Source organism: Hoplias malabaricus, chromosome 5 (assembly GCF_029633855.1).
Source record: "Hoplias malabaricus isolate fHopMal1 chromosome 5, fHopMal1.hap1, whole genome shotgun sequence".
Classification (NCBI taxonomy): domain Eukaryota; kingdom Metazoa; phylum Chordata; class Actinopteri; order Characiformes; family Erythrinidae; genus Hoplias; species Hoplias malabaricus.
This window is the reverse complement of record NC_089804.1, coordinates 24,356,438-24,378,228: the sequence shown is the minus strand read 5'-3', so window position 1 is coordinate 24,378,228 and position 21,791 is coordinate 24,356,438. Positions and strand designations below refer to the sequence as shown.

Sequence of the window (21,791 nt, the reverse complement as noted above, 5' to 3'; positions counted from 1 at the left end):
GAGGCTCACCGTGCTCACAGCTGTGTCCATAGTAGCCCGGTCCACACTGGCAGCTTCCTGTCACCCTGTCACAAGTGCTGTTGTGCTGACACATACATTCCAGCATGCAGTTCGGACCGTACCATCCCTCAGGACACACTACCACACGCGCACACACAGGTTACAAACAGTTACACCAGCAATCCTGCTCATTAAATAACCCAGCACTCTTCCCAGGTTGGAAAATATGGAAGAGCATGAAGCCAGCAGGTTTCATCATTCAGGGTTAAGAATTATTCATAAGAGCTTCTAATAAAACAAGCAGGGGTGCATCAACATGAGAACGGTGAGGGCAATGACAATATCCAGAATTTTTAATGATACGTCGACCAAAGGTGGTTTATAAAAAATCTATGATATAAATTCAAACCAGATTCAATGGCACAATAATTTATAGAGTTACAAAATGAGATATTAGCAAAAAATCTGCAAATTCTGATATCACTGTACGTCCCAAAGAAGGGAAAAAACTAAGCAGACATCCTCACTACAGCAGCTGAGGTGTTCCTTCTTCTCAGCTCTCTTTGGTTTAGTGTGTAATAGGTATTTCACAAAATCACAAGACAGTGAGTGGCTGACCTTTCTCACAGTGGAGTCCTGTAAAGCCCAGTCCACACGTGCAGTTCCCAGAGACAGAGTCACACAGACCCCCGTTACTGCAGTTACAGCGCTCAGAGCAATCTACCCCAAACCAGCCTGAAGCACAGTCTACGAACACACACACACACATCTGACTCCATCCTGCAAAGAACTAAAGCACATGTTCCATATTTTTGTTGTTGTTTGTAGTTTCCTGACATTGAACCAACCTTGTCCACAGTCTTCTCCTCGGTGCCCAGGGGAGCACACACATCTACCCGTCACCGGGTCAGCCCTTGCCCCATCACCACAGAGGGCCACATGGGCACAGTCCTGCCCATAGGTCCCAGCAGGACACGCTGCAGAAAAAGAAAACAGTAGAAGGGAGATTTATTATGGCTTACTGTGAGTATAGAGAACTCGGCACACACCTGATCTGATCCATACACCTGGGTAATGAGTTCCATCTTCAGTGTAAGAAAAAAATTCTTACACTGTGTTCCTCTCGTTCTCACAATAGGATGATAATCATTACCCAGATGTTGTCACTGTAAGAACATTATGCAGTATTTCTATTTTCCAATTATATGCTCTGCCATTTTTTAAGCCCCCAGGAAAATGGTGGTAATTTTTGCACAATGCCTTCCTTTAAAAGCTCTGCAACTGCACTCTGAGAACTCGCTGTTTTTATCAGGACTTACTGGTGTTGCACTGAGCTCCTATAAAGCCAGGTGGGCATTCACAGGTTCCTGTGGTGGCCCGACACATGCCGTCATTCAGACACTGGCACTGCCTTTCACAGTTTGAACCATAGCGCCCCCTCTCACACGCTGAAATTAAACACATACGATTAAATAATTAACTTTATGTCCAACAGAAAAATTACAATCCACAACAGTAAAGTGGGATTTTACCAAGATTGCACTTTGGTCCTCTGTATCCTGGAGCGCAGTAGCACTCTCCTGACACTGGGTGGCACAACTGATTCCTCTCAGAGCACTGACAGACCTCATTACAGTTGAGTCCGTAAGTGCCAGACAGACAGGCTAGGAATAAAAAAGATAAATAAATAAGCATAAAATAAGCCGTGCTACAGTAAATGACCACAACATTAAAGACACATTACAAAGTCACCTCCTGTACCAGCTCTGGTTCTCAAAGTCATTCACACACTCACTTTTTTCACAGCCGTTTCCAGCGAAGCCTGGTGGACAGCCGCACTCTCCACTGATATGGTGACAGGAAGTGCCCTGTGGGCAGGTGCACAGCTCAGCACAATCCTTACCGTATGTACCGGGCAAACAGGCTGATGGAAAAGCAAAAAGTATAACCATCACTCAGGAACTGGATATTACGCTGGTTTCAGCATGTTCCATTATACAGTGGACTGCCATAAAGTTCATAACGTGTATCTCCCTTTTTGTGGATTTTCAGAACACAGGCTGTCCTTCACATTGTGCTTAAACATCATTAATGAGCCAACAGAAATTCATTCATTCATTATCTGTAACCCTTCTCCAGTTCAGGGTCACGGTGGGTCCAGAGCCTACCTGGATTGGGCGCAAGGCGTGAATACACCCTGGAGGGGGCGCCAGTCCTTCACAGGGCAATACACACATATTCACTCACACCTACGGACACTTTTGAGTTGCCAATCCACCTACCGACGTGTGTTTTTGGACTGTGGGAGGAAACCGGAGCACCCGGAGGAAACCCATGCAGACACAGGGAGAACACACCACACTCCTCACAGACAGTCACCCGGAGGAAACCCACGCAGACACAGGGAGAACACACCACACTCCTCACAGACAGTCACACGGAGCGGGACTCGAACCCACAACCTCCAGGTCCCTGGAGCTGTGTGACTGCGACAACTACCTGCTGCACCACCGTGCCGCCCCCCAACAGAAATCACAGGAATAAAATCTTTTTACATTCTCTTCAATTGAAAGTTCAGAAGGTTTCTATCCTTCTCCAGTAAGTTGCTATTTTGGGAGTTACATGTCTTTTACTTGGACAGTGAGGATCTGTAGTTTAACATCAGCTGTAAAAGACTAGAACGTAAATGAATGCAAATTGGTATTATGGGCTGTAGAGGCAGCTGGTTAATGGATGAACTGACCTTTATCACAGTGAGCTCCTCTCCAGCCTGGAGGACACATGCAGGTTCCTGTAACATGGTGACAGGGAGCAGTGTGCTCACACTGGCACTGTTCCTCACAGCCCTGTCCAAACCACCCTGGTGCACATGCTAATGAGACAGAGTGCAGCAAACAAAAAAAATCATTCCTATACCCTTGTTATATTTGGTCATTTCCCACTCGGAACAAACTGCTAAATTTTATCTTAGGTAAGGTAGTGGTAGTGTAGGCTAAGGTAGTGAACAAGCTACAATTAAAAATGCCATTCCCTTTCTATTCAACAAGGTAGAACCAAGACGTTTTCAGAACGGAGGTTGTGTATGTTTCACACACACGATGACGGACATCTCAAAAAGAATATTCTGTAACTTCTTCTGTCAAAACCATGGTGTTACCTTCCTCGCAGCGCTCTCCAGTCCAGCCGGGCCCACACACACACCGTCCAGTCCGTCTGTCACACTGGCCTTCATTCTCACACTCACACTTCTGCTGGCAGTTTGTCCCGAAACGTCCCACAGCACACTCTGAAGACACAGAAGTGTCAGGAAACCAAACGGAATAAATGGCATTTTGATATACTCCAACGTTGGGGTTCACATTAACTGTCAGCTTCAAAGAACAAATTACCCAAAGCCAGAGCACAAGCTGATAACTAATTAAACTTACTTATGTGAGTAAACTTGGGCCTAAACATTTCACAGCATGAGAAACAGGGCATTTCCTGCCGCGTGGGCTTCATTAGTCTGCTCCTGCTGAAACGTGAGTAATCTGACACCCTAGAGCTTCAGTGTAGAGGGTTATGATGTGAGTGTGGAAGGAAAGGTGAGGTTTTATGGGGCAGAAACAGAAGGTAGCTGAGCTTGAGGAGGTCTAGAAGACCGTCTCCAGTCCCCACTGCTGCTGAATGTCTGCCACAGGAGCTAACAAGCTGCCAAAGACCAGCAGGAGACAAAACAAATTATGTCAGAACCGAGAGCCATGGCGGCTAATTTGCTTCCTGAATAAGAGGCAGCTGCGCTGACCACAGCAGATCCAAACAAGCTACAAGGTTATGATTTTCCAGAGCTGGGCAACGAAGCCCAGTCAAAAGCTTGCTTTGACATTCGCAGTAGCTCTAAATGTTCTGTTAATTTAACACCGTAATTATTCTGACTGGACGCAAGAGCCTTAAAAGTACTGTATTTATTTAAATCAAATTAAAGCCTAGAGGTAAGAGAGCAGCAGCATCTGCTCTGAAACTGAAAGCTCGGTCGTACAGAAGAAGCACTTGATCAAACCCAGAACACAACCTAAGTGCTTTCTAGCTTTGGGCGCTAAAAACTTTCCTTTCACTGAGACTCACCCAGTTCGCAGGCTGTCCCTGTCCAGCCACTGGAGCATGAACAGCGTCCACTGATGTGGTCACATGAGCCGACATTCTGGCACAGACACCGCTGGCTGCAGTCCACTCCAAATGATCCCTCTGGGCATTCTGAGAGAGCAAAAAACCACAGTGTTTTCACATTTGCTTTGATAAACGAGAGACTGCTTCACTTGAATGCACAGCCTATTTAGCATTGTTATCTACCAATGTCCGACTGGCTTCGCTCAAACTAGTTACTCACTTTGGGAGCAATTTGGACCTGTCCACCCTGCTGTACACACACACTGACCACTGGCTGCATGGCAGCGCTCACTGTTCAAGCAAAAGCAGGTCTGGGAACAGCCGTCACCATAGAAGCCAATAGGGCAAGCTGTATGGAGTAAAGAGAGAGCAAAAACACTTTATAACACGACCTGTCCTTTAGAGTGCGTTTTCCCGGTACTTATCGTGTAACATGCCTCGTTTTAGAGCGTACTTTCCTGCTATTTACCGTTTAGCGTCTCCATAATGAGTACAAAACACTGAGCGGTTCTTAATTGAGATTCATTTACAGCGAGTAACATTTGGGGGCTTTGAATTAAGTACTGTGTGTGTAAGTGTGTGCTTACTCTGGTTACAGTTTGGACCCAGCCAGCCTGCTGGACACACACATTCACCAGTCATGTGATCACAGCGTCCACCATTCAGACACACACACTTCTGCTGACAGTCCAACCCAAAGAAACCCTGTGGACATTCTGAAAAACACGTGGAGAAATAAAAATTTTTTAATGATATTTCAGGAGGCTTCGATTAGAAATAGATTACAGTTTGCAACTCACGTTTTTCACAGAATGTTCCGGTCCAGCCCACCTCGCAGGTACAGGCTCCGCTCACATGGTCACACGATGCTTCGTTGTCACACTGGCAGCGCTGCATACAGTCCAGGCCAAAAAAGCCATCTGGGCATTCTGAGAAAGAATGATAAAAGAACAGATTAAAATAAGATGAGTACAACAGAGAAGCAGCATGAGGGGTAATCAGACTCCAAATGGAAGTACAGTGTCAGGAAGAATATTAGTAGTGCTTCCCAAAGACTTTTCAAGAAGAAGAAATCTAGCCGTTCACTCACAGCACCTTTATTGGGGGGGGGAACATTCGTAAAATATCCCCTAGCCGTACCACCCAGTGACACCCATCCAGCTCACTCACTCTGCTCACAGTGTACTCCTGTAAAGCCAGGTTCACAATTACAGCGGCCTGTCACAGCATCACAGCTACCATCAGTGTTCCTACAGTCACACACTCTCGCGCAGTCCTGTCCCCAGTGCCCTGTGTCACATGCTGTCAGAAGAAGAAGCACAAGGGGGAAAAAAATCAAAAAGGCTGACGCATCCTCATGTTTTACAAACTACGACCACAGAATGACAAAGATCAATCGAGCCTCGGGTCTGAGAGACACCTTTCAGGAAAAGCTTAGCTAATGCTAGTTATATGAGCTAATATGTGGAGGTACCTTTCTTGCAGTTGTGTCCAGTCCAGCCTGGAGCACAGGCGCAGCGGCCAGTTACAGGGTGGCATCGTCCACTGTTCTCACACACACATTTTACCTGGCAGCCTTGACCGAAACGGCCAACTGGACACACTGCACACACAAACAAAAACAACAGCTTACATCTTCTTGCGCTAGTTTGTTCAACACATCTTTTACTCCAAACACAGCTTAATCAATAATCCAAGTCCTTGTTAATGTCTTACAGATGCTTCTTTAGTTTAGCACTGACTACAAGGAGCTTATGAGGAAGCTTATAGTCAGTTATCACTAACACTACAAGCCTGTGATCAAAATACAGTCTTCAATGTAAATACGACACTGGTTTATCATTGAAGACTGTTAATTGTAATTTGATATAGTTTTTATAGCTAACAGTACATCATACAGCGTCAGAAACATGTCCCACGCTAAACCTGTCCATGTTCACGTACGAAAAACTAGGTACCGATTCAAATATTAGAGACAATGAAGATGTACTCACAGTTCTGACAGAGTCTGCCCATGTATCCAGGAGGACACAAGCAAGTACCGTTGTTTTTATCACACACGCCTCCATTTTCACAGAGTGGACATGTCTCCGTACAGTCCACTCCCCACTGCCCCGCAGGACACTCTGAGGAAGAAAGGCCAGAAACAGCGGTAAAAGCGGGTAAGAGAAGCTTCACCCGAGGGTTAACCTTCCTTCTTCATCAACAATTTAAAGAACATTCATTCATTCATTCATTATCTGTAAGCGCTTATCCAGTTCAGGTTCGCGGTGGGTCCAGAGCCTACCTGGAATCATTGGGCGCATGGCGGGAATACACCCTGGAGGGAGCGCCACAGGGCAACACAGACACACACACACACACACACACACGTACGGACACTTTGGAGTCGCCAATCCACCTACCAACATGTGTTTTTGGACTGTGGGAGGAAACCCACGCGGACACAGGGAGAACACACCACACTCCTCACAGACAGTCACCCGGAGCGAGAATTGAACCCACAACCTCCAGGTCCCTGGAGCTGTGTGACTGCGACACTACCTGCTGCTCCACCGTGCCATCATTTAAAGAACACCTGATTAGAATTCACACACTTTTCATTTAAACTACTGCTATTTAAAAACGTCACAAGGACCTAAACTGTGTAGAATACAATCTCACCTTTCTCACACTTATTACCCATCAGCCCTGCAGGACATCGGCACCGACCAGTCACTTTATCACATGGGGCCCCGGAACAGTCACAAGACTGCGAGCAGCCAATCCCAAACTTCCCAGCTGCACAATCTGGGAATGTCATCACAGCATTAGAGTGTAATCGTGTAGCCCTTAGGAGTTGAAACTTAATTAAATGGAAATAAATCTCGACTGGAAACCCACCGTCATCACAGTTTTCTCCCGTCTTTCCGGCTGGACACTGCTGCTGACACGCCCCGGTCACATGATCGCACATGGAGCCGGACGGACAGGAACACTTCTTCTCGCACCCTTGGCCATAAAACCCTGCATCACACTCTGCAGAAAATACACACCACAGCTGTGTGATTACGTCTTTTATCATTCATTTTGTGTCAATTCTTCCTCTGAAACTTCCTTTTATTAGAAATCTCCTATTCTCATCAAAGTCATGTTTATAACATGAGGGCACTTATGGTCCCCCGAGGATCGTACTCTGACCTTCTTCACAATTGTCGCCACGGTAACCAGGTTTGCAGATGCAGCTGCCGTGTCGACGGTGACATTCCACTGTGTTTTTCTGAACGCATTTACACTCCTCCGAGCATCCGGCCCCAAACACCCACCTAGGACAAGCTGCTCGTGCCAGGAGAGTGATGCAGAATAATTAAACCACAGCGAAACAGAAGATACAGGTGTGACTTGTGTAGTCACAACATACAAAACAACCAAAACAAACCAAGGTTGTTGCAGAGACTGCAGATATCAAGCAGTTAGAATGAGGCTATATGTGTTGGTCAGACTCACGCAGGTGACAAAATCTCCCGTAGAGTCCTGGGTCACACAAACAGGCTCCATACGTGCGGTGGCAGCGGCCATTGTTGGCACAGTTGCACTTCTTGTTACAGAGCTTCCCGTACAGGCCTTTAGGACAGCCTGGGGAACACACATCCATTCTGTCAGTGTTTATTCATGATTTAAATGTTATTAGCAGTTTAACCCATTCTTCCCAGGCTGTTTTCAAAAGTAAAAACCCTACCCTGCAAACCACTCCTCCAGTTTTCTTTGTATTCAGTGTATTTTTAAAAAAAAAAATCTAAAATCATACCCAAATAATCAAATAACACATCTCTGAGAACCCAGTGAAACTCATTGTAGCTCTAAACTCTTGTAGCTTAGAGCTTTTTTCAGTGCGCACTGACCGTCCTGGCAGAGGTCTCCACTGACCCCTGGTGGACAGCGACAGCTCCCAGTCACTGGATCACACACTCCTCCGTTCTGACATTTACAGCTGAAGGAGCAGTTCCGTCCAAACCAGCCGTCTGGACAAGCTGCATCAGAAATATATAATCATTTTTTCATTTGTAGCAGAGATGTGTGAGACACTTGCATTCGTTTGAAAAACCTTCCCATATTATTATATAGTAATAAAATGTACCATAAAATTAAAGAAAAATGAACACACTTCAGGGTGTGTCCTGCTCTCTTCTACTTGTGATTGTGCAAAATTCCTTTTCAGACACTCACTTTGGTTGCAAATTATTCCTGTCCATCCGTCCAGACAGTCACAGCCACTTCTTTGGGTATTACACACACCTCCATTTACACAGTCCTCACAGGTCAAACTGCAGTCAAAGCCGAAGGTGTCATTCAGACACACTAAAGACAGAGAGAGAGAGACGGTGAGAGAGAAAGAGAAAGAGAGAGATAGACAATGAGACAGAGAGTGAGACAGAGAGAGAGATAGACAGTGAGAAAAAAGAACGAGAGAGAGAGATAGACAATGAGAGAGACAGAGACAGTGAGACAGAGAGAGAGAGAGAGAGACAGAGAGAGTGAGTGAGAAAGAGAGAGAGAGATAGACAGTGAGAGAGAGAGAGACAATGAGAGAGAAGTTTATTATCTTTCAAGCATCAACTAAGTCAAACTACAACAAATTCTACTGAAACTTCTTCCGACTTATATTTTTTCCCCTCCTCCATTTTAAAATGCAAGAGGAATCCATGTCTAACCAAAACCATGTCTAACCAAATTTCTCGGCCAGTGTGCTCTCTGCTCGCAGCTCGCTGATCTCCTCCTCATAGTCATCAAAGCGCTCCAGAGACTCGTATTCCTGCAGGACCGCCAGCTGTGGCCTGGGCCTCTCCACCACTGGACCACCATCCAGGACTTCAGCTGCTCCTCCTAACGCTGGAATCACAGAGACACTTACTAACTGCTGAACTGTCATGTGTGCTATCGTGTCTGGTGTGTGTGTGTGTGTGTGTGTTTGAGAATTGATATCTCGGCACAGAGCTGAGCTACTCACAGACGCAGGAGCGGCGGTCCTCAGCCAGACGGTGACCTCGTCCGCAGAAACACTGGAAAGATCCAGCGCTGTTCTGACACGTGTGATCACAGCCTCCGTTCTCAGCCTGACACTCGTCTATATCTGCGCTCACAGTCAAAGCCATCAGCCGTCATCACGCAGCTCTACGACTATCTGACATTTCTACAGGTTTTCACACAGAGGGCTGTATACACAGGGTACTTCAATGATGTAACTACAATATCATATTTCTCCACTTGAATAATATTAATCTAATATCTGCGTTTCCGTAGAGCAGCTTCCTTACTTTTGAGTATTTTAAGTACCACAGAATATAAATATATATGGTCTCAGGTGTGAGTGTTATATCAGAATGCAACACACCATCACAGCTACATCCATCCACACTGAGCCGGTAGCCAGCAGCACAGTAGCACTCGTAGCCTCCTGGGTAGTTTGTGCAGTCCTGCTCACAGCAAGAGCTTCCATCCACACACTCATCTAAGTCTAACATACACACACACACACACACACACACACACACACACACACACAGAGAGAGAGAGAGAGAATTTCAGGGCAATACCTCAGAAACTATACCCAAAGGAACTGAGGGTACTAAACTGTATTCTTTACCGATACATGTTTTCAGGTCCTCGTCGAGCTGGTAGCCCTGATTACAGCTGCAGACCGGGCCGCTGGTGGAGTGCTGACAGTGGTGTGAACAGCCACCATTATTCACCTCACAGCTGTTCACAATCTCCATCTCGATCCCTGACATTGACACACAGACACGCAACAGTCCAACAACGCAAACTGGGAAGCTACGTCCAGATTTACAGGATTATAAATAGTGTAAAAAGTAGGATGAAATATTTTTAACTCATTTTGAACATGCAGTTGTGCACTGTGCAGACAGACTCTGTAGAGAGTAAACTCACGATAACACTGTTTCCCATCTGCTCCCAGCTCATAGGCAGCATTACACACACAAACATAGGAGCCTCTGGTGTTCCGACAGCCATGGGTACACTCCGCCTGACCCGTCTGACACTCGTCGATATCTGAAATGCACAATGCATATGTCATAAAGCCAAATTTTAGGGCGGTTCAACAGGGGGAACATAAATGGCCTTCAGGTTTATAAAATGTTTTGTATGAAGTCATCAGGTTGGCAGCAGAGAGGGAATGAAAAAACAAACCCAACCAACTGAAAAGAGGTACAGAGGGCCTAGAACAGCAGAAACACACACGTCTTGTGATTCATTGATTTGAGGTGGAAATTGAATTTTGGGGCGGCACGGTCGTGCAGCAGGTTAGTGTCACAGTCACAGAGCTCCAAGGTCCTGGAGGTTGTGGGTTCGAGTCCCGTTCCGGGTGACTGTCTGTGAGGAGTGTGGTGTGTTCTCCCTGTGTCTGTGTGGGTTTCATCCGGGTGACTGTCTGTGAGGAGTGTGGTGTGTTCTCCCTGTGTCTGTGTGGGTTTCATCTGGGTGACTGTCTGTGAGGAGTGTGGTGTGTACTCCCTGTGTCTGCGTGGGTTTCTTCCGGGTGACTGTCTGTGAGGAGTGTGGTGTGTTCTCCCTGTGACTGTGTGGGTTTCTTCCGGGTGACTGTCTGTGAGGAGTGTGGTGTGTTCTCCCTGTGTCTGTGTGGGTTTCTTCCGGGTGACTGTCTGTGAGGAGTGTGGTGTGTTCTCCCTGTGTCTGTGTGGGTTTCTTCCGTGTGACTGTCTGTGAGGAGTGTGGTGTGTTCTCCCTGTGTCTGTGTGGGTTTCTTCCGGGTGACTGTCTGTGAGGAGTGTGGTGTGTTCTCCCTGTGTCTGTGTGGGTTTCTTCCGGGTGACTGTCTGTGAGGAGTGTGCTGTGTTCTCCCTGTGTCTGTGTGGGTTTCTTCCGGGTGACTGTCTGTGAGGAGTGTGGTGTGTTCTCCCTGTGTCTGTGTGGGTTTCTTCCGGGTGACTGTCTGTGAGGAGTGTGCTGTGTTCTCCCTGTGTCTGTGTGGGTTTCTTCCGGGTGACTGTCTGTGAGGAGTGTGCTGTGTTCTCCCTGTGTCTGTGTGGGTTTCTTCCGGGTGACTGTCTGTGAGGAGTGTGGTGTGTTCTCCCTGTGTCTGTGTGGGTTTCTTCCGGGTGACTGTCTGTGAGGAGTGTGCTGTGTTCTCCCTGTGTCTGTGTGGGTTTCTTCCGGGTGACTGTCTGTGAGGAGTGTGGTGTGTTCTCCCTGTGTCTGCGTGGGTTTCTTCCGGGTGACCGTCTGTGAGGAGTGTGGTGTGTTCTCCCTGTGTCTGCGTGGGTTTCTTCCGGGTGACCGTCTGTGAGGAGTGTGGTGTGTTCTCCCTGTGTCTGCGTGGGTTTCTTCCGGGTGACTGTCTGTGAGGAGTGTGGTGTGTTCTCCCTGTGTCTGCGTGGGTTTCTTCCGGGTGACCGTCTGTGAGGAGTGTGGTGTGTTCTCCCTGTGTCTGCGTGGGTTTCTTCCGGGTGACCGTCTGTGAGGAGTGTGGTGTGTTCTCCCTGTGTCTGTGTGGGTTTCTTCCGGGTGACTGTCTGTGAGGAGTGTGGTGTGTTCTCCCTGTGTCTGTGTGGGTTTCTTCCGTGTGACTGTCTGTGAGGAGTGTGGTGTGTTCTCCCTGTGTCTGCGTGGGTTTCCTCTGGGTGCTCCGGTTTCCTCCCACAGTCCAAAAACACACGTTGTGTGTGTGAGTGTGAGTGTGTGTGTTTCCCTGTGAAGGACTGGCGCCCCCTCCAGGGTGTATTCCCGCCTTGCGCCCAATGATTTCAGGTAGGCTCCGGACCCACCGCGACCCTGAAATGGATAAGCGCTTACAGATAATGAATGAATGAATTTAATTTTGGATCTCTAGGTTGCAATATTGAATAATGCATGACCTTGGTTTGTGTCAGAACATTCTATCTCATATCTAATTCTCATTCTATAATGTATAACAAACATAAACTACTGATTTATTGTGTATATTCCCCTACTGTGTAAATTAAGGATTGCTGTTTCACAGCTCTAATAAAACAATCCAATTTGGAATTAATTTGAAAGTTGATGATTTACTGAATCTTGAAGAATATTGTAATCAATATGAATTAATGCCAAATGTTCATCCTTAGATAAAGACCTATGGATGTCGTCATGACTGCTGTGTACAGACAGAAGTATAAAAGCTAATATACCATAGACATATATCTGCAGTATATCGGGTCAGTGCACAGAAACCTAAAGGAGCTCCAAGCCTACATCATGCCACTACTACAATCCCAGCCCTTCTTTTACCTTCACAGGTTTTTCCATCCTCTGCCAGAGTGTAGCCTGGACTGCAGCTACAGCGTGACTTCCCTCCATCGCTGTGGCACTCCTGAGAACATCCTCCATTCCCAACTGCACATGGATCTGTCACTGAAGAGACCAAAACACAAAGAGTGGAAGTAAAAACCCATACATAGCCCCAGAGGCTGGACACTAAATGTGCATCCAAATGTCTTATGCATTCAACTACAGGTGTCAGTGCCTTTAAAGCGGACGTTGGTTGTGATCAATTAAGCATAGCCCTTAACTGCTTTGTGCTTGATCTGATTCGAATCTGCCAGGTCCTAACAGACAATAACCTGGGTTTATAAACAACCTTGATGTTAGTGCACATCATCATCATCTTCTTTTCCGCTCCTCCATTTCAGGGTCGCGGTTATTAGAGCACATTTAATTTTAATACGAGTCTGAGAGCAAAAACCAGTTACACTGAGGAATGTCTGCCTAGCTGCTAGAGTCGGAAAACTGTACACTACGCCATTTTTATTACACTCTTTAGTGACTGGCAGTGAGACATGTCTATAAATTCACAGCTAAAGAAAACAAACTGTCAGACTGCCTGAAAAGTTTGAAAATGATGCAAAAGGTTTAGATTACAAAGTTCCCCTCAAACCCCTGAAAGTAAACAGCAAACTTGGAAACCTCACTAGTGCAGAGATTCTAAAGCAAGATTTCTCCAAAGTTTCATGGCACATGATGTCACTTCCTAAAAATCCAAGTCTGGGGTTTAAAGCAGTTGGCAGCACCAACTTATCTTTCTAGGCTTCAGCGCTAAAGCAAGACTTGTTTCCTCCAACAGTCTGTTACATCTGCAGCTGAGGGTTGATTACGGCAGGAAACAGGTAATGGCAGGTAATGGAGCTTACCGTTTTCTACTTCTTCTATATCATTCATTCATTCATTATCTGTAACCACTTATCCAGTTCACTCACACACTCACACCTACGGACACTTTTGAGTCGCCAATCCATCTACCAACGTGTGTTTTTGGACTGTGGGAGGAAACCCGAGCACCTGGAGGAAACCCACACAGACACAGGGAGAACACACCACACTCTTCACAGACAGTCACCCGGAGGAAACCCACGCAGACACAGGGAGAACACACCACACTCCTCACAGACAGTCACCCGGAGGAAACCCACGCAGACACAGGGAGAACACACCACACTCCTCACAGACAGTCACCCGGAGGAAACCCACGCAGACACAGGGAGAACACACCACACTCCTCACAGACAGTCACCCGGAGGAAACCCACGCAGACACAGAAAGAACACACCACACTCCTCACAGACAGTCACCCGAAGGAAACCCACGCAGACACAGGGAGAACACACCACACTCCTCACAGACAGTCACCCGGAGGAAACCCACGCAGACACAGGGAGAACACACCACACTCCTCACAGACAGTCACCCGGAGGAAACCCACGCAGACACAGAAAGAACACACCACACTCCTCACAGACAGTCACCCGAAGGAAACCCACGCAGACACAGGGAGAACACACCAACTCCTCGCAGACAGTCACCCGGAGCGGGACTCGAAACCACAACCTCCAGGCCCCTGGAGCTGTGTGACAGCGACACTACCTGCTGCACCACCGTGCCGCCTTCTTCTATATCAGTATATTTTTATTGTGCTTCTCTTTCTCTCAAATCTCCGTTTCATAATTCCCCACTCCATCAAATGTCAACCTATCCCCTAACAGAAAAGCAGGAAATTGAAATGAAGAACCAATTCATTCATCGCTTGCTCACGGCACCAGTATTCCTCACATTTCATCCGTCAAACTGGCAGTTCACAAATCACATATGAGAAGCCAAGGCCTAAACCCTGCTCTTTACTAGAAAACAATCATGAAAATGATTGAAAAGTGACACGCTGAGGGTGCGGATGGAAACTGGACATGGAATAGTTTCACAGATAAAGTGGACACACACTCACAGGTGCAGTGCTTGCCGTCCTCAGCGAGTGTGTAGTTTGGTCGACAGCGACACTGGAAGTGAGCTGCTGTCTGCTGGACACAGTAGTGCTCACATCCTCCGTTTCCAACACTGCAGGAGTGGACAGCTACTCACACACACACACAAAAACACACACACAGTTGTCAATATCCACACATATATATCCACAGTGAGAGAGGTTCAGAGGTTCACAGTCAGAAGTGTTCAGTTATTAATCATTTCCCCTAAGCTGAGATTTCCTGTACTTGTTTTAATCGCCCTATTTCAAAAGGGAAGCAACTTTAGAAACGGATCCAACACAAACTGATTCAGGAACCTGTACAAAATAGCTCTCCATTACACAATTACAGATCCATCCCTAGTGAGTCTGCAGCTGAATAACTACAAACTGAAGTTGGAGGTCACTCGTCTGATTAAAGAATGACAAGACACTGACTGTAACAGACAAAGTTCCCTAATCCTCTCCCTGTTCTCTTCCTGTCTCTGGAGAGAGAGACCGTGGGAAGGTGAAATTGTTAGAAATTGCACTGATATTTTGTGCATGAGGCAGGTGTGGATTCAATAACATGTTCCTGATCTACCAGCAAAGTGAGAAGAATCTGAATTTTTTCTTTTTTTTCTTCAAAATTTGACACTGTAAAGTTCTTTCAGGTCACCAATGACAATGGTATTAATCATGTTTATTTACACAGGGCGCTGAAAGGATGAACGCACCATCCTGCCTACACGTACTCTTAGACATGCTTTACACCAGCTCTGTTATTAGACACAAAGTTTATATATCAGTGAGTGCAGTTTCTCTTACCGAGGCAGGTGCGTCCGTCCACATGCAGACGGAAGCCAGGGTTACACTGACAGTGGTAGGAGCCTCTACTGTTCACACACTTATGCTGACAGCCTCCGTTATGAACCAGGCACTCATCAATGTCTGCAGAGAAAAGATAAATACAAACAATAATCCAGCAAAAAAAGAGTAACATTAAAACATTCAGGGTTGTGGTGGGTCCAGAGTCTACCTGGAATCATTGGGCGCAAGGCGGGAATACACCCTGGAGGGGGCGCCAGTCCTTCACAGGGCAACACACACACATTCACTCACACTTTTGAGTCGCCAATCCACCTACCAACATGGTGTCTGGACTGTGGGAGGAAACCGGAGCACCCAGAGGAAACCCACGTAGACACAGGTAGAACACACCACACTCCTCACAGACAGTCACCCGGAGCAGGAATCGAACCCACGACCTCCAGGTCCCTGAAGCTGTGTGACTGCGACACTAACCTGCTGCACCACTGTGCCGCCCCCAGTTTAAAATATATTTAATATAAATATTTTTTTATGTATAATTTTAAACTCAATCCTTTAAACCTTATTATAGATCATATAAACTGTAACAATATAAAATTTACATCCTGACACACAACTGAAAGCACAAGCTCTCACTACAGTTTTTAGAGATAAAATCTGTGTAATTTGACCACCATTACAATAAAATCTAATCATTGCAAACAGAGAAAGACTACCACATCTGCTGTGCAAAATATGGAATACATCAGGCACAGACTCACACAGCACCGACTACATCATCAGATCAGTTTGAAAGCCTTTAGATGAATTCAGATCACTCCGCTGTAAATTGAATGTGAAGAGGAGGCTGATTAGTGACATCATGAATTCGTCTCACTGAGAATGCATTCCATTCAAACAGCCGATATGATTAAAAACAATTGAAAAAAGGGCTTCTTGGTTTTCTTGGTAGCTGGCAACACTGTAAACTGGCTCTGGCTCAGTACTTTATTCATGCCTCATTGAGGAGTCAAAATGTTGCTAATAGTTTTATGACTTTCAAAGCAGACTCCCACTGAGATCAGAGCTAATCAGGCCATGCTCCATTTACCTGGACATTGTCATTCTGCTGGCACTGAACTGAGATCAGATTTAAACAAGCAATGCCTCATTTACAAAGGCAGCATTGCTGCATAACTGCAGTTTGACAAGTTTCCCAGGACTTCTGCAAACAAACATGTCTTAAACGGACTATGGCATTAAAACTAACAAAAGAAAAATATACATGCTTCAAATGTCCTTTCCCAAAGTGTCCAGATAAATAATCACATTACCATTGGCAAGTTCAGGGAGACTACGAAGGCATGATGAAATCACACTTCTATTTGTGTTGCTAGATACCAGGCGTGTATCAGCACTAGACAGATGTAAAGATTTTGCCAATATTTCAAACTAACATCCATCCATCATCTGTAAGCGCTTATCCAGTTCAGGGTCACGGTGGGTCCAGAGTCTACCCAGAATCATTGGACGCAAGGCAGGAATACACCCTGGAGGGGGCGCCAGTCCTTCACAGGGCAACACAGACACTCGCACGTTCACCTACAAACGTCTGTTTTTGGACTATGGGAGGAAACCGGAGCCCCCGGAGGAAACCCACACAGACACAGGGAGAACACACCACACTCCTCACAGACAGTCACCCGGAGGAAACCCACGCGGACACAGGGAGAACACACCACACTCCTCACAGACAGTCACCCGGAGGAAACCCACGCAGACACAGAGAGAACACACCACACTCCTCACAGACAGTCACCCGGAGGAAACCCACGCGGACACAGGGAGAACACACCACACTCCTCACAGACAGTCACCCGGAGGAAACCCACGCAGACACAGAGAGAACACACCACACTCCTCACAGACAGTCACCCGGAGGAAACCCACACAGACACAGGGAGAACACACCACACTCCTCACAGACAGTCACCCGGAGGGAACCCATGCAGTCAGAAAGTCATTTTTATAAGTTTTATTTTATGAGCTGTGCTGACATTGCTAAATGTATTTAAAAAAATTAAAAAATCCTAAATCTGCATCCCTGAAAAGCACATCCACTATTAACACTTTTGGACACGGTGAACTTCTTCTACAACCTCCACGCCTAGAGTTCTAGACATTTTCTTGTCTTTTGTTGTGTCAGTTCTCATTAATTGCATTCACAGTGAAATGACACCACGTTCAATGTTGAAGAGAGAGAGAAAAACAATTTGAAGACCATTGGACCAGAGGACCATTCAGAACAGCTCCATAAATGTGCCGGCAAAATGCCAGTACAGATACCTGAGCCCTTCCAGGACATGCCCCTTGCTGCCAGAGTTCTCTAGAGTGAACTGTATGTTCTCCAAAATGGCTTGTTAAAACAAATAATTAAAAATGGCAAAAATAGGCAAATCATGTGACAAACAGCTGTGAACATATTTGGATTCAAACCTCATTAAAGTGACTTGCAAAAGCCAATGACCAAAAATCTGCACCTGTTAGAGGCTCACCTGTTGTGCCCATTACTCATGGTGTACTAATACAAACAGCTGACACAAAACACACCATGAAATGCAGTGAGCTGGAATCAATTCTTCTAAAAGCATCTGTTACTGTTTCAAAGTTACTGATGTCACTTCAATATCATGCTCTCGCTGTCCGTTTTCTGATTGTAACATAAACAAACCCTCTCTTCATGAAGACCAAACAAAAGAGCAGATTTGGTCCAGACTCTCTGAGGTAATAAATGGCCGTCTTTCCCGACGTCCAGGGTTTCTCACTCGTTTGGCGAAGCAGCGAGAAGCGCAGTCTGCTTCTGAGAGTGACCTTTCCCAGTAGGAAGTATGAATTCCTGAAATGACTCATTCTCTACCAGCTGGGTCCACACATGTGGGTAAATTTCTTGCCCCTTTTTTCTTTAGCACAAACGGCATGTTCTAACTGCTTTCTCTTCAAACAGAACCTGCAACCTCCCGTGCCAATGTAAGCACCGTCTCCTCTAAACGGAACAAAAGAGGCTAGTGTTAGCATCAGCTCTGACCCTATTACACACTAATGACCAGGTTTGTCACAACACCTCTGCAGGAGATATATATATATATATCTTGTTTTGACTGGCATCACTTTCCAGTCGAGAGCCATTATTTGGTAATGAGCGCCAAATGAGTCACCAATCACCCTACAGAAAGCCTTTGCATGTAACTTCATTTCAATCAGTCAATCACAAACCAAACAACTTCCATGAAACTCAACGGGAACGTTATTAAACAAGCCCAGGGAATGTTGGAGCGTATGCCAGATTTTTTTCTTTAATTGGCCAGATGCTTTCTGTTAATAATCAACAGTATATAAATGTAGCTGGGTTCACAGAGGAAACAGTGGAGAACTGCCACTGTGGGATACCTGCCTTGACGTGACAGATTACCTGAGTGAAACTTACACAAGGAATAATCAATGTACCGTTCTCCCAAAGCACACATGCTCTTGTTGAATGCGTGTACATGTGAGCTACCTACCTTCTGCTTTGTATACTACGTTGTGTTTTCAGTCTTCTGCCCAACATTAACGTACACATTTCCCCCAAGATACTGGTTTAGGCCCCACCCCCTGCTGTAGAGGGGCCCACATCCTGAGGACACTCTGCTGTAGATGGTAGTTATCCCTAAATTAGCTTGTTGGTAAATCTTTTACATGCCTTTAAACTATGAGCCTGTTAGGCCTCAAGGCCCCCTAACTGGCCTTAATCAGAAGCACTGTTTCTTAACCCCCCACATGCGTCAGCACCAGAACACATGCAGAGTTGGTGCCGTACACTAATCCCCAGTGGTTCATTGCAGAAAAGTTGCCAGACTGACAACTCACTTTCCATTCCCACCACACACTTCTGCGTGGTTCAGGGGCTCAACTAAATGACAGTGAAATGTGGAGCTCTTGGTATGTGAAGTCCACACATGGTACATTTAACCCGATTAACCCAACCCTCGCCCCTTGCTTCTCTGTTAAAAGTTACAAAATGTATCTACGTACGAAGCCTAAAACTAAGTAAAACGTGTGTAATTGTCGGATAACTGTTGATTTCTGGACCACTGAAAGACTTGCTTGAGTGAAAATTGCACATAGTAAAGGCAGATTGGTTTTCTTTTACGTTATATATTAGGTATAAGCTTCAAATCCATGTCTTTTGTCTTCATTTCAGGCTTAAGCTCTGCCTCAAAATGAATGGGAGGTCTCTGTAGCATCAGCAGATGTGATTATTCATTCATTCATTATTTGTAACCGTTTATCCAGTTCAGGGTTGCGGTGGGTCCAGAGCCTACCTGGAATCATTGGGCGCAAGGTGGGAATACACCCTGGAGGGGACACAACACAGACACACAAATTCACTCACACACTCACACCTACGGACACTTTTGAGTCGCCAATCCACCTGCCAACGTGTGTTTTTGGACTGTGGGAGGAAACCGGAGCACCCGGAGGAAACCCACACAGACACAGGGAGAACACACCACACTCCTCACAGACAATCACCCGGAGGAAACCCACGGAGACACAGGGAGAACACACCACACTCCTCACAGACAGTCACCCGGAGGAAACCCACGCAGACACAGAGAGAACACACCACACTCCTCACAGACAGTCACCCGGAGGAAACCCACGCAGACACGTGGAGAACACACCACACTCCTCACAGACAGTCACCCGGAGGAAACCCACGCAGACACAGGGAGAACACACCAACTCCTCACAGACAGTCACCCGGAGGAAACCCACGCAGACACAGGGAGAACACACCACACTCCTCACAGACAGCCACCGGGAGTGGGAATCAAACCCACAACCTCCAGGCCCCTGGAGCTGTGTGACTGCGACACCTACCTGCTGCACCACCGTGCCGCCCCAGATGTGATTACTGTACGACTAATACAACTGCTACTAGTAGTACTTAATAATAAAAACAATAAAAACACTTTTATCTTCTGGTATTTTTGAGATATAACACTAAAAGTAGAGGTGGCAACGAGGTGATAAAGACAACACCAAAGCAATGTCTCTCCAAAGAAAACAGAATCCATGCTGTTTCACTCTTGGTTATTTTTGGTGACAGGACTGAGATGAACCTACTGCAGTCACTTACCTCACAGTTATTTACCTGGATTTAAACAGAAGTGATCAAAATGAAAGTCATGCCCCATTGCTGTGATCCAAGTTATTCTAATGGGTGTCCAAACCTCCACCCACGCCTAACATCTAAAATAAACAGGAGTACACGTTCTGAACAAGGTGTGTGTGTTCTGCCTTCCATCTCTTGACTTTACAAACTGTGATAGTCCACACTAAAGTGTATTTGGCAGAGTCAGACACAGGGCCAGCCAAGTACACTCCTGATGCAACCTGAACACAGATAAACTTCCCTCCTCCCTCACTATTACAAGGGAGATCCCTGACAGTATCAGTGCTCTGAAGACTAGAGCGGCAGGCCTATCTGGGTGGTACTTGGGGGGGAGTGAATGATAAAACTGAACTTGTGTCTCTTAGTGAAGTGGCTTTCTGCCCAGTACATCACTCATTAGATTAGAACCACACACACACGGCATTTCAGATGCTGTCTGTAACTACTTAGCTTTGAAATTATGGGAAATTAATGCCTGAGAGCCAAAATTTTATTAATGTTTTTAATATTCAAGTGCAACATTTATTCTTATTATTATGCTGGAATAATTTGTTTAACTGTTACAGCATCATTACACAAGAAGTGATTTTATGTTCCATTTTTGCTTTTGCCTTGTACCTAAAGAATGATAATATTATAAAAATAAATGAAAGTTCACTTCAGATGCACAGTGCTCTATTTGTGAACTGCTAAGAAGAACACTTAAAAAGAACATGAAAAAAGAACAAGAAAGCAAACACTCACCTGGTCTCGGGTATCCCAAGTTAAACCTTTCATACACACTGAGGCACGGCGGCCTATAGCAGTTCCTAAACTGCTGCCAATAGCCAGAATAATAAGCGCTCTGGGCAGGGTGGAGACAAAGTCCAGTGCAGATGACACCAAGCAGCAACCACCTGGGTGCCGTCATGCTGAGGAACCCGTCAGACAGGATGATGAATGTGAACACAGATATGTTCAGGGAGGCAGCAGTCAGGGTGAAGACAGTGTGAATTTGAGTTGTCGGAAAAGAAAAATTAGGACCACAAGTTTTTATTTGTCCTTCATTCCTCCCACTCTCTCACCCCTTCCCTTTTATATATACATTTGTACTTGCTTCTCTTCCCCTCTCTCTCTCTCTCTCTCTCTCTTTCTCTCTCTCTCTCTCATACACACACTCCCTCCCACCTACCTTCCCTTAGACCTCCTCCACATCTTACCCACACCCCTCTTATTCTCTAACCTCAGTATTTTCTTGGTCCTGACTTCGATCATTTCAACAACTTTAACTTTATTCAAAAATGTATTAATCACCCGTCACACACAGACGTGACAAAAAACTTTAATTTCCTTTTTTTTTAATGAAAGATAATGTTGGTTTTTCTGAAT

General features: G+C 45.8%; 1 protein-coding gene across 1 annotated transcript in view; it reads right to left on the bottom strand.

Moving 5' to 3' along the window:
• megf6b (multiple EGF-like-domains 6b) overlaps nt 1-21,791 on the bottom strand; it is a 62,245-nt gene that overhangs the window by 3,140 nt on the left and 37,314 nt on the right. Inside the window, exons 6-34 of the mRNA XM_066672319.1 lie at nt 15,224-15,346; nt 14,399-14,524; nt 12,415-12,537; nt 10,075-10,197; nt 9,770-9,907; nt 9,518-9,640; nt 9,134-9,256; nt 8,854-9,015; nt 8,353-8,484; nt 8,028-8,156; nt 7,633-7,761; nt 7,327-7,461; nt 7,030-7,164; nt 6,811-6,936; nt 6,141-6,272; nt 5,621-5,749; nt 5,317-5,448; nt 4,947-5,075; nt 4,734-4,862; nt 4,367-4,495; nt 4,105-4,233; nt 3,158-3,286; nt 2,744-2,872; nt 1,796-1,924; nt 1,533-1,664; nt 1,320-1,448; nt 849-977; nt 619-747; nt 10-138 (exon numbers count right to left, since the gene is read on the bottom strand). Coding sequence (XP_066528416.1) covers nt 10-138; nt 619-747; nt 849-977; nt 1,320-1,448; nt 1,533-1,664; nt 1,796-1,924; nt 2,744-2,872; nt 3,158-3,286; nt 4,105-4,233; nt 4,367-4,495; nt 4,734-4,862; nt 4,947-5,075; nt 5,317-5,448; nt 5,621-5,749; nt 6,141-6,272; nt 6,811-6,936; nt 7,030-7,164; nt 7,327-7,461; nt 7,633-7,761; nt 8,028-8,156; nt 8,353-8,484; nt 8,854-9,015; nt 9,134-9,256; nt 9,518-9,640; nt 9,770-9,907; nt 10,075-10,197; nt 12,415-12,537; nt 14,399-14,524; nt 15,224-15,346 — 3,771 coding nt within the window. The remainder of the gene's footprint in view (nt 1-9; nt 139-618; nt 748-848; nt 978-1,319; nt 1,449-1,532; nt 1,665-1,795; nt 1,925-2,743; nt 2,873-3,157; nt 3,287-4,104; nt 4,234-4,366; nt 4,496-4,733; nt 4,863-4,946; nt 5,076-5,316; nt 5,449-5,620; nt 5,750-6,140; nt 6,273-6,810; nt 6,937-7,029; nt 7,165-7,326; nt 7,462-7,632; nt 7,762-8,027; nt 8,157-8,352; nt 8,485-8,853; nt 9,016-9,133; nt 9,257-9,517; nt 9,641-9,769; nt 9,908-10,074; nt 10,198-12,414; nt 12,538-14,398; nt 14,525-15,223; nt 15,347-21,791) is intronic.